The 11,710-nt window shown below is 45.7% G+C and overlaps 1 protein-coding gene across 1 annotated transcript in view; it reads left to right on the plus strand.

Moving 5' to 3' along the window:
• LOC103367881 (pleckstrin homology domain-containing family G member 1) overlaps positions 1 to 10,363 on the plus strand; it is a 36,340-nt gene extending 25,977 nt beyond the window's left edge. The window contains exons 6-17 of the mRNA XM_008296044.1: positions 930 to 1,080; positions 1,414 to 1,545; positions 2,422 to 2,604; positions 2,685 to 2,780; positions 3,131 to 3,217; positions 3,613 to 3,646; positions 3,786 to 3,878; positions 4,048 to 4,109; positions 4,202 to 4,393; positions 4,544 to 4,663; positions 4,770 to 6,621; positions 7,458 to 10,363. Coding sequence (XP_008294266.1) covers positions 930 to 1,080; positions 1,414 to 1,545; positions 2,422 to 2,604; positions 2,685 to 2,780; positions 3,131 to 3,217; positions 3,613 to 3,646; positions 3,786 to 3,878; positions 4,048 to 4,109; positions 4,202 to 4,393; positions 4,544 to 4,663; positions 4,770 to 6,621; positions 7,458 to 8,464 — 4,009 coding nt within the window. The 3' untranslated portion in view covers positions 8,465 to 10,363. The remainder of the gene's footprint in view (positions 1 to 929; positions 1,081 to 1,413; positions 1,546 to 2,421; positions 2,605 to 2,684; positions 2,781 to 3,130; positions 3,218 to 3,612; positions 3,647 to 3,785; positions 3,879 to 4,047; positions 4,110 to 4,201; positions 4,394 to 4,543; positions 4,664 to 4,769; positions 6,622 to 7,457) is intronic.
• The last annotated feature ends 1,347 nt before the right edge of the window (positions 10,364 to 11,710 follow it).

Consider the following 11,710-nt stretch of genomic DNA (forward strand, 5'->3'; position numbering starts at 1 on the left):
ACACACACACACACACACACACACACACACAGGCAGCGGCTGTAGATGTATCCTGGTCATACTGAGCTCTAAGGTCGGGTTTCCTCAGAACAATGTGAGGCCTGTGTGGAGCTGCACTGGAATTCAGACATGCAGACGTGCACGTGCGTGTGCACACACACACACACACACACACACACATGCGCGAGACGCAGAAGACAGAGACAAGTTCACAACTGTCTCTCTCTGTCTTTTTCCACTGTGCATGTGTAATCTCACACACACACATTCAGCCTCCGTTGGTTTGTGAAAAAGCTCTTTCTTCTTCAGTAGGTCACACAGCAAGCGAGCTCCACTGAGCAGTGGATTTGGCTCCTACCAGGTTGTAAAGTGCTGCTGTTTCACTAGAATATGAGGCAGAGATTTGTTAACGAAGGCGACCCCTCACAATGAAAGCATCTATAACGCTATTAGGCATCTGGTGCTTGATGATCAGTAGAGGATGTATTTGGAAATCTATACGTGCAAAGATTCAAGATTCAGGAAGTTCTCACATTCCTACTTCCAGCGTGCATGGATCCTCTAGACTGATACATAAACACAGCTGAAATTTATGCACATTATGACTTAAATATTATTTTGTGCATTATTTTACGAGCCATTCAGAATAACACACCGTTAACCTAATGTTGGTTTAACTGTACCGTCCAGGCTGAAAGTTGAATGCCGATGTCTGTCCGTCCTGTTCAGATGTTTTCATGTGTGCTCACGTGTGTCTTTGACTTGATAGTCCCTCTGTGGTTTTGCAGTTTCTGCCCAATTAGGTGATTTTTTATTTTTTTAGTGTGGTTTTCAAGACATATAATACAGCTGTCACCTGCCATTAGTGTCAAATTATGCTTTGCCGCACATCCCTGACATCTTACTTTTGCTGCGTTTTGTCTCCACAGGTCGGTGGCTGTGCTCACGGAGTGCATGAGGAATAAGGCGTTGGCCAAGTTTTTCCGCGAGCGCCAAGAATCTCTGAGGCACTCCCTGCCCCTGGGCTCCTACCTGCTCAAGCCAGTGCAGAGGATCCTCAAGTACCACCTGCTGCTGCACGTACGTCCGTCTGTCGCAAACATACACTAACATACAGACGCTCCAGCCGCAGAAATGTACATGCAGGCGCACATTTGGTGTTTTTAATCTATAGCAGTGCAAACGCATGCACGGTTAAGTAGCAACGTTTCGACTCGGCTTCCAACTCAGCGCCGTTTGAGAAGCCAAATGTTTAGACATATGGCGCTCAGTGTGCGTGTTCCTGTGTCTGCGCTTGCATCGGAGTGCATGCATCGCGTCCATGGACAGAAAAACAACACATTGGTGTATGTAAGTGTTTGTGCATGCGTTGTGTGCAAATGCTGACTAACAGTGCATGTGTTGCCTGTGCAGGAGATAGCCAACCACATGGAGAAGGACACAGAGACCTATGAGGTTGTGCAGGAAGCCATAGACACCATGCAGAGAGTGGCCTGGCACATCAACGACATGAAGAGGAAGCACGAGCATGCTGTCAGGTTGCAGGTACAACAAGCACTCGCACACACAAAATACAATCATCAGATGGCTAAAAATATCCTGTGGAGCGGTCGGTGTCCTCCACTGGCTCCCTGCTGAGTCCCTGACACGTCGAGGGCGTGACGATGTACGCTGCATTCCTTCAGTATCTCTCACCGACTAGAACAGAAATGGTAGTTTCAAAGCCTTTCGAGGAGCCAAATCTTTTATTGTTTCGCAGAACAGTTATGTGAACTCTAGGTTTGAGCCGGCCAAGGCCCCGAAACTCCCCGCGTCTTACGCAAGTCAGAGCATTTTCCACTGAGCTAATGATGGCCTTGCATAAGGAGGACACATAAAAGGGAAGCTTGTTTCTTTTATCTGCGGGGAGACGGGATGGTGAGATGAACGCAGGAATGTGTGGAAACATTTACACTGAGAGTCCAGAGAAAGCACCGGCCCGACAGTTTCTTTTCTTTTTCATTATTATTATTTGTTTTCTTGTTCTCATCGACTTCCCTTTTAATTTTCTGTAAACCTTTTTGTTTTTATGGTCTGGTTTTCCTCTATTTAACAGCAAAACACTCACTCTCTGTACTCACCTATACTAAAGTAGATGTGCTGCCATATCTTAAAAAGAGCTGTTACAGCTTATAGTTATTCATTTTTTAGCATCTTCCCTGTTTAGCTCCTATTGTACTTGGACCCGTGTGTTCTTTTGTCTTTTGACAAACTGGATCAGTTCAACTGAACTTTTATTTGCTGAGGTTCAGAAGTTCATTCTTCTGATGAAGCCTGTTTTAAAAATCTTCTCTTTCCATTACAACTGTGTGATTGTTTTTCCAGCTCTCGGTTAAAACAAACAAAGTTATTAGACTCTCTGTGATTCTGTTGTTGCTGCAGGAAATCCAGAGCCTGCTGACCAACTGGAAGGGTCCCGATCTGATCGGCTACGGAGAGCTGGTTCTCGAAGGAACGTTTCGTCTGCAGCGAGCCAAAAACGAAAGAACTCTCTTCCTTTTTGACAAGCTTCTGCTGATCACCAAGAAACGAGAAGAAACCTACACGTACAAGGCTCACATCCTGGTCAGTCCTCGTCCTACAGAAGCACCACATGGATGAAGGTTTCCGTGTTTTTAACACCACCTCCTCTCTGTCCTTTCCAGTGCTGCAACCTGATGCTGGTGGAAGTGATTCCTAAAGAACCGCTGAGCTTCAGTGTGTTTCACTACAAGAACCCCAAACTGCAGCACACGGTCCAGGTAAGACGCCGTTACATAAGAAGCTCTCGTCACAACAATCATCAAACACTTTTACATGCTTAGAAACAGAGCCACCGGCAGCAAGGTGCAGGAATGTAATGATTATTTGCAGGTGTGTGATTGTTTTGTGGAGCATCCAGGCCGGGCTCAGCGAGGCGCTCAGACATGTTGAGCGTTTAAAGGCTCATGCCGGTCATTGTAGTTTCCTTACCGCTGCGCTGAAAAAGAAAAGCTACTGATGTGTGATGTAAGAACGCCATTCTCCAAAAGCTTCAGGATTCGTCCCAACCTCGTCTGCTGCCTTCAAAGTGAATGCATGACCTTACCGTCTGTCTGATGTTTGCCCTCAGGCCAAATCACAGCAAGACAAGCGCATGTGGATCTTACACCTGAAGAGACTCATACTTGAAAACCATCCTGCCAAAATCCCTGCCAAGGTAAGACGGCAGACATCTGCCCTCCGCGCTCACCGATTGTGCAATCACAGGCTTTGAGTGGGATGTGCTGGAAGCGTCTTTCCTTCCTCCTCTTCTCTCCATATTTCTTTATCTCTGCTTCTTTTCTTCTCTCATGTGCTCTGATTGTTTTTTGCTCGTTTGTCAAGTGAAAGTGGAAACTGAGGATTTCTCTCTGGAGTCACTGAGAAAGTTAACAGTGATCCCATAAAGCTGCTGCTCGCAAATTGTTAAGTCAAGACTGTACTGTAGCACCACCTAGTGTCAGATTTTGGCTTCGTTGGTCGTATAGCTGCCTGATCTGTGTGAGCATGTGAATAAAACAAAACTCTGAGTCTTGAACCTGCTGACCTCTCCCTGTTTTTATTGAATTCTAGGCCAAGCAAGCCATTCTGGAGATGGATGCAATGCGTAAGTGTCAGTTTACACGGTGTTTGTGTTGCTCTGCTGTATATTTTAATCCTAATGTTCTTTTTTCTGCAAATATAATCACACTTAATATTTTTTAATTAGCATATTTTTATGTATATCTTTTCTGTCTTTGCTCCAGATCATCCCGGGTTTCATTACAGCCCCGACGGTGACAAGAAGGATTCCCCTCAAACCAAGGAAGGCCCCACTCCTCGCAGAGGACGCAGGAAAGGTGAAAAATATTTTCTGAAAAGCCACGTGTGTGAACTTAATGTTTTTCAAAACCAGATGATGAGGATTAAAAACGCTGCTCTCCTTGTTCAATGTGCACAAAAACAGCCACATGCACAAACAGCTGAACTTTAAGGATTCATCATGAAGTCACTTCTCTGTCTTCCCAGAACCTCTTTCCAAATTACTGAAGAATGCGAAGCAGAACGCTGCCAACACTGACGGTGAAAAGGTGAGCTAAACCCAAAGATGACGAGCAGCTTCAACGCACAAACTATCACACAGACTTTTTTCTAAAACCGAACTCCTTCTGCTCCCCTCCAGAGAACCAGTCTAGGTGCCACCCTGCTGTCTCCAGTGTCCCAGCTGGCTCTGGGCACTATCGGTCGCAGCCGCAGCCTCATCAACCAATCACAGGAGTCCTTGGATCCCGGCGACCACTACGACCACAGCGACAGGGAGGAGGGGGAGGAGCATCATCAGCAGGACGCCGACGACGAGGATGACAGCGGTCTGGTGGGTTCATGGAAAAAAACGTCCATGTTATATAACGGTGTCTTAAAATCATGCGTTATGTCTCATTTTAATAGTTTAGTGGATAGTTTGATTCCATGTTCATCCTTTTCCCTTCAAACATGTTGCTAATGCTGACGACTCTGCATGTAGGGAGGCGGAAAGAGGCTGCGAGTTCCTGGCAAAAGCAGCAGGAAGCGGCTGAACCCTCAGGCGTCTGTTGATAGCATAGAACAGTGGAAAACCTTCAACATGAGCGCCTCCGACCTGCAGGTACAGTTCTGATTCACAGCTTCATTGTAATAGATGAGAAATGTAATCAGTTTGTCCTGTCTTCGCCTCATGTGAACCAACCTGTTTCTACCTTCCTGTACCTCAGAGAGCCAGAGAGTCCCTGGTGAGGGAAGGAAGTCACCACCCGCCGCTGCTCCGGACACCTCGAGTGACAGAGGAACCTCCAGACACCCCCATCCCCTCCGTGATAGTCACAGAGAGCGACAACTCTGTGAGGAACATTTGGGCCGACCACCGGGCTCGCAGGGCCATGTTCCCGACCCGCCAGAGGACCATGCAGCCCGACGACGAGGACGAGGACATCTACCAGATGTTTGTTCCCACAGAGCCCAGCGCGCCAGAACCAGAGGTGCCCTCGGAGAGGTCGGAGGCTCCGTCGTTGCCCAAAACCGCTCGGCCCTGCAGCTGGCATGTGGAGCAGGTGCCCACGGTGCAGATCGACCCTCCACCCAGTAACGGCCGAGTCCTGCGGAGGGCGAGCAGTGCAGGAGAGAAGGCCACGGAGCCCCGAGAGAGTCCTGAAGACGAGCAGACCGATCACAGCAACCTGGAGGTGATCCACACCGAATCATCCAGCAATGACATGTCCGGCTCATCCTCAGCCGAGCAACTGACGATAGACGATATTGAAAACGTGTATGACAACATCAGCTACGAGGACTTGAAGAGCATGGGCCTCATCAGAAGGGATCCTGAAGAAAGCCAGTCACGGAAGGAGCCGTCTGCAGATGCACAAGGTTCCCAGGGCCAAACAGAAAGGCTACCAAGTGCTCCGGTGGTCACAGAGTCCACGATCGAACCGGACGATTCATCGGAGAGCAACCGCTCCTCCACACAGGAAGGGAAAGCGTTTGGAACATGTGAGCTGAAGATCGTGGAGGAGAATATCTATGACACCATCTGCTTTAGGGAGCCACCGTCCACAGAGCTCAAAGGAATCAGTGAAGGCAGCAAACTCAAACAAGAGCGGGACAGTCTGCTGGCCTCGGAGCAGGACCTGACTGGAAGTCTGGGAGGGTTTGTTTCTGAGGAGAGCCTCCACTTTGGAGAGGATGAAGGAACAGAGGCCTCCTGTGCTGTTCCGTGTTCTTCTGAGCCAGATTATTCCTCGTCTTCTGCCTCTGAGACGTTTCCCCAGCGCTCACAGAAAGGAGACAAGATGTCCGAGCACGTCGATGAGATCTGGAACGACTTAGAAAACTACATCAAGAACAACGAGAAGAAGGCTGATCGACTTCCTGCTGCGTTCCCTGTGAGCGCCAGCGAGTCGCCAAAGAAGTCCTCGTCTGTCAAGAACAGTCCTACAAAGAGCGCTCCTGTAGTCAGTCCTCCAGCAGCCGGCCCCCTGCCCAAGAGCCCCCCAGCAAATCAGCCCAAACACCCGCCTGTCACCTCCACACCGTCCTTCACCATCCCAGTTATCAACCTTCCAGATCTTCTAAGTGAAAGCACCACTGAGGAAGAAAACCACAGCCCTGCTCCCACATCGCGGCCCCTCCCGGCCACGCCGGAGCCCCTCCCAGGCACCGTGAAGAGCATCCGCAACAGACTGGCTCGCCTCAGCAGCGGCAGCTTCCGCCTGGAGGACGACGATCTGGTGGAGCTTCCTCCACGAAGCACCTCTCCAAGAGAGACCTCCATCAAGGACCTCCACAGTTTGTTTCCAGGGGAGCTGGCGGGTCTGGACTCGCCCCTGGCGTCCTCCTCTCTGCTCCTGGGAGAGTCGGTGGACTTTCCCCTGGAGCTGATGGACAAAACCAAGAGCCGCGTGTTCCTGATGGCACGGCAGTACAGCCAGAAGATCAAGAAAGCCAACCAGCTGCTGCGCATGAGGAGCATGGACCCCGGAGACTCGTGTAGTCGGGCCAGAGCAGAGAAGAAGCAGAAGGACCTCGCCGCCATCTTGGAGGAGAAGAAGCAAGGCGGTGCAGCCATAGGTGAAGCAAACTATTTATGTTCAGCTCCAATGTGTGCTGGAAGTCAGGGCAGATCTTTGCCTGTACTTTACCTTCAACCAGATGAAAGTTGTGTTTTATACTTATAGAAACATCTGGCCAGTACCCCAGGCTCCTGAAAAGGCTGATGTCTTTGTCAGTAGATCAGATCAGTGGAGATTCACTTAATCTGGTTATTCTGATTATCTGATTTTTATGTTATTTTCTCAGTTACTGATTACAACATTGGATTGACATCAATATTTAATCATTCATAGCTCCTTAGAGGCTACACTATTCTCTCCGATGTGTCTAAAACCCAACATATTTAACGTACTGCCACATATGAAGCAAGAAAACCAAAGAATATTTTGGTATTTTTTCTTGAAATATGACAATTACAGTGACACAGGTGGATTAATGTTCCATTTCTTGATTAATTGACTAGTTATTGCAGCTCTAACATTCACTTCAAGTTTGGATAAAATAAATAGAAAGAATAAAGAAAAAAATAGAGTGGTGCATTGAAAAATTACATAGAAAGACAACTGATCAAATGGCTGTTGGGTGAAGGAGGATGCTTCCTAACTCTTCAGGTTCTCTCTCTGTGGAGTTTCTAGCTTTCTTTTTTTTTTTGTTTTTTTAGCTCATTACGTCATTTTTAAGATCTGACTACAACAGAAGAGTTCATCTAACCAATGCCAGTGTTTCTACATATTTGTAAATAAGCATCTTCACACTTTGCTTGGATCCTGTTTTTATATGTTTCTTCTGTTTCCTCCAAAATGCTGAACAACTGTATTCTGTCTGTTTTTAACGTCCTCTGTTTTCCTCCTCAGGTGCGAGGATAGCCGAGTACTCCCAGCTCTACGACCAGGTGATGTTCAAGGACTGCCCCGGTCAGACCTCCGCCGCCCCTCACCACAGCCACCCGGGGCTGCCGTCCTCCCCGTCCATGCCCGAGACCTCCCTGGACGACGACTGGCTCCACTCCACCTACAGCAACGGGGAGCTGGCCAGCTTCGTCTCCTCGTCCAGCGAGGTCGGGGACGCCCGGGCGTCCTCCACCCCTCAGTGCCGGCTCACCTCCTCCTGCTCCATCCCCTCCCTCAAGACCTTCCCGTCCTCCCCCACCACCCCGCCGTCGCAGAGGTGGAGCTCGTGCGTGTCGGCGCCGAGCGAGAAGGAGGAGGAGCACGTGTACAGCTCCATTAAGAGACATCCCTCCTTCAACGCGCCGTCCTCGCCCTCCTCCAAGTCCCCCCCGCCCGCTCACTGCCAGTCGGTCGGCTCTCTGGGCAGCCAGCAGCAGGAGAAGAACCACCAGTCTGGACTCAAGTGTAACGGACCCGCAGTGGATCGATCCACAGACAGACTTCACGGCCCCAGTTTGGGTCGGGCCGGCCGGCAGAGCAGCCTCCCAGAGCGGTTTAGCCAGGGCCAGTCGGAGCTCACTTTGCACGACGGCCAACACGTGGTGGTCCTGAACCGGGATTCTGCGCTGAGCATCCTCACGGCCACCCAGAACTACCTGGCCAACTTCAAGGACAATGGGGAAGACGACGACGACTACGTGGAGATCCGCTCGGAGGACGAGAGCGAACAGGAGCGGGACAGGTTGGTGCAGAGAAACGGCAGCTCGGCCGTCCTTTCCGGTCAGAGCCGGGTTCTGGTCCAGTCTCAGAGTCTGCCGTCCACCCCGGTCCGCTCCTGCGACCCGCTGAGATCTCTGAACCGGGAGCATCTGGAAAAGTACCTGTGGAGCGAACCGCAGCAGAACCAACCCAACATCGTCCAGTCTCTGAGGGAGAAGTTTCAGTGTCTGAGCTCCAGCAGCTTCGCCTGAACAACAAGCCAAATATAACACACAGCGTATCGCACCACAGGGGGGCGCTGCTGCTGCTGCTGCTGCTTCAACGCTCCACATCTGTTCCTACGTCATAAACTAACATCTCACAAACATCTGTCAGCATAGAGCAGAAGCAGTTTCTTTGTTCACGGCCGTGTTTGTGACGACACACACTCTGTTACAGGCTTCAGAGGACAACACACTCGTTACTGTTAACGGTCAAAACGCCACATCAAAGCCTGCGTTAGCACTTCCCTCAGATCCGGCAGGAAGAGTTTGCCAGATGTTCTCAAAGCAGAGACAGAAAGGCGCTCGGTGAATGAAGATGAACAAAGGAACTCAAACTGTATGTAGAGACGATAGGAAGCTGTTCAGTAGTTCAGGGTGTTCCTAAAGCGATAAATCATCTTTTATGGAAGCGTCACACATCTGGCAGGTCTTCTCTCCACATGTCAGGAGAACCTCTTCGACCACGATCCCTTTCTTTTAATTTCGTTCTTAAGGTTATTTTAACTGCAGCTCTAGTTAATCTTAACCCAGATAGGAGAGGCCGACCACAGCTACCACTAGCGTTGGTTTTTTGTTTTTTTAAATCGTGCTTTCACTATCAGACAGTTCAGAACAAGCAGCTTTACAGACTTACAGTTCAGATGTGCTACACGGGCTAGTTTGTCACTTTTAGCAGCTTTTTAAGCAAAACAAACAGAAAACACGTTACACGGCTATTAAACGATCTGTTAGATTAAGTATAACTAGACTTAGACCTTTGAGTCTATCTGAAGTTATTGTTCGTCACTCTGCCGACTACCAGTAGGGTGTCCTGCTTTAAAAACTAAAAAACTAAAAAAAAAATCAAGAGAAGATGCTGATATTTTAGATAATCTATAAGAAAGCATAGGAGTTCATATTTATTTACAATCTGTGAGCAAATCAGACGTGTTTTTAACGTGTAATAGTCTGGGGGCATCCGTCAGCGAAATACTCATCTCAGCAGCTAGATGATGTGTTTTAGTTTTTTAATTCATGCTAATTTTAATTTTTAAGAGGGACCACAAAGGAGAGTTAGCTCAAAGACTACAGTACAGTTCTGTATTTGGTGTATTTTATTTTATTTTTTTGTCTCAAATAGATGTCGAGCTGTTTGTTTACTTGTTTACATCCTGGGACGCTCCCAACACTACTGATATCACATCACAGACACAACGTCACACTCACATCCTCGTCAGTCACTTCGTTAAGGTTCATGCAGCACATTGGTTTTATCTCCCTTCACACAGTCTTTATCACACGTTTCTTTTTTTTTTTTTAAATCACTTATTTATTTGAAAGCATCCTCATGTTACTGCCCCTCGTCACTATTACTGCAAGCCACAGACCGGTTGTAAATGAAAGTAAAACATATTTATTAAAAAAGAAAAAGATGGTTTTATTTTAATTTAGGGACTCACAAAATTTGAATCAAATACTGTGAATATTTTTCAGAAAATGGTAGTTTTTCTGTCACGCACTGCTTAATCCTTAAATCACCGAAACACAGACGTTGAGAAGCACAACAACACGCCGACGGTTCAGATCAGGAGATGTGCATCAACCACAGCTTAGGAATATGAAGTATGTTCTTGTTTGTTTTTCATTGTGATTTTTTTGTCCTCTGTTTCACTGGTGGGGATTGTCGGTCTTTATTGACTCTTTTTTTGCACTTTTCTGTCTTTTTTTACATTTTACTTGTAAACACTTTGTAAAGATGTACATTTTAGGAAAGTTATTCTTGTATGCCATAGGTATGCTTTACAATGCTTTGATGTTTAAGTTAAGTGTACTGTATTTTTTTAACTGCCTAGTTGTCATCGCTCAACAAAACAATGTATTGGAGGTAATAAAATCTGATTAAACTCATGTTGTTGCTGTTTTTGTGGTTGTCACTTAATAAAAACATCACCACACTGGATGCAAAAGCTAATGAATATTCATCAGCATATTATAGTCTCTGTATATTTGTGCAAAGCTGTGCAGTATCCTGGTCCTTCACTTGAGTAAAAGTAATGCTAATACTACAGTATAAATACACACAAGTAACACAGAGTATGTAAGTATAATTAAGGAAGTTGCTTGAAGCACGTTTCATGCAGAAATAAATGGTCCCTTTGATATATCAGTGTAATTAAATAAAAGCAAGCAGCCGATTTAAATGTTTTATATCAAACTGGAGATAATTGTCATGAATGAATCTACACATTTTTTCTACATTCTTTAACCTAATTGTCAGTAATTTAAAACACCAGGGAATGGTGAGAAATACCTGTGATAACTTCAGAGTCAAACTATCTTCAAATTCAGTTGTTATTTGGAATCAAAAATCAGTTTTCTGTAGTTACAGATAAGTAAAAGAACTGATGTACATATTTGGAACTTTTATGTGAAAATGATCTTTTATGATTGAATATACCAACTTACTCTGTATTATTATTATTATGAGTACTAGTAGTAGTGTATTTCTTTTCCTAGTAGGTGTTTACTGTCACAAAATTCAGCATCAATATTTACAAGTAAAAGTAAAACAAAAGTAAAAGTGTTTGATGCAGGAAAATGGCCCCGTGTGAAAACTGTATCAATCTGTAAGAAGCTAATTTAAATCCTTTATATGAGGATGAAACTAAGGACAGTTGTCTTCATAGATTAATCTGCAGATGCTTTTCTAGCTTAACTGACACGATTTTTGTAATGTCTACAATATAATATATGTAATATAATAAATACTTGTCATGATTACAGAGCCAAGTGGCATCTCTAGATTCAGTCTAAACCTCAGAACTATTCTGTTTGCTGTAAGTCCACATCAGGAAAACACCAAATGACATACTTGGAGTTTCTTGCATTAAATTTCGATTTGAAAACATATGAATGAGTTATCCAGCAGGTACTGTTATTCTGTTGCTAGAAGTATTGTTTAACTAACAAATCCTGTAATTTTATGGTCTGGTAGTTTAATCTGTTACAGCATATCATATTTAAAATTGTAATTGATGATTGTAAGGATTTCTCCTAACAGAAAAAAAATTACTAAAATAATTACTGAATTTTTTTTAATACCATAAAAAATTGAAGAAAGGACATAAAATATTTACACATAATAGTATATTCTTCTCAGCAGGTGTAGCTCTACACTGAATTTTGCCCCATTTTGCAGCTACAAATATCAAGATTTACTAATAAAACAAAAGAAAAAAGTGGTTAATACAGAAA

The sequence above is a fragment of the Stegastes partitus genome, unplaced genomic scaffold (assembly GCF_000690725.1).
Source record: "Stegastes partitus isolate 25-593 unplaced genomic scaffold, Stegastes_partitus-1.0.2 Scaffold1097, whole genome shotgun sequence".
Lineage (NCBI taxonomy): Eukaryota > Metazoa > Chordata > Actinopteri > Pomacentridae > Stegastes > Stegastes partitus.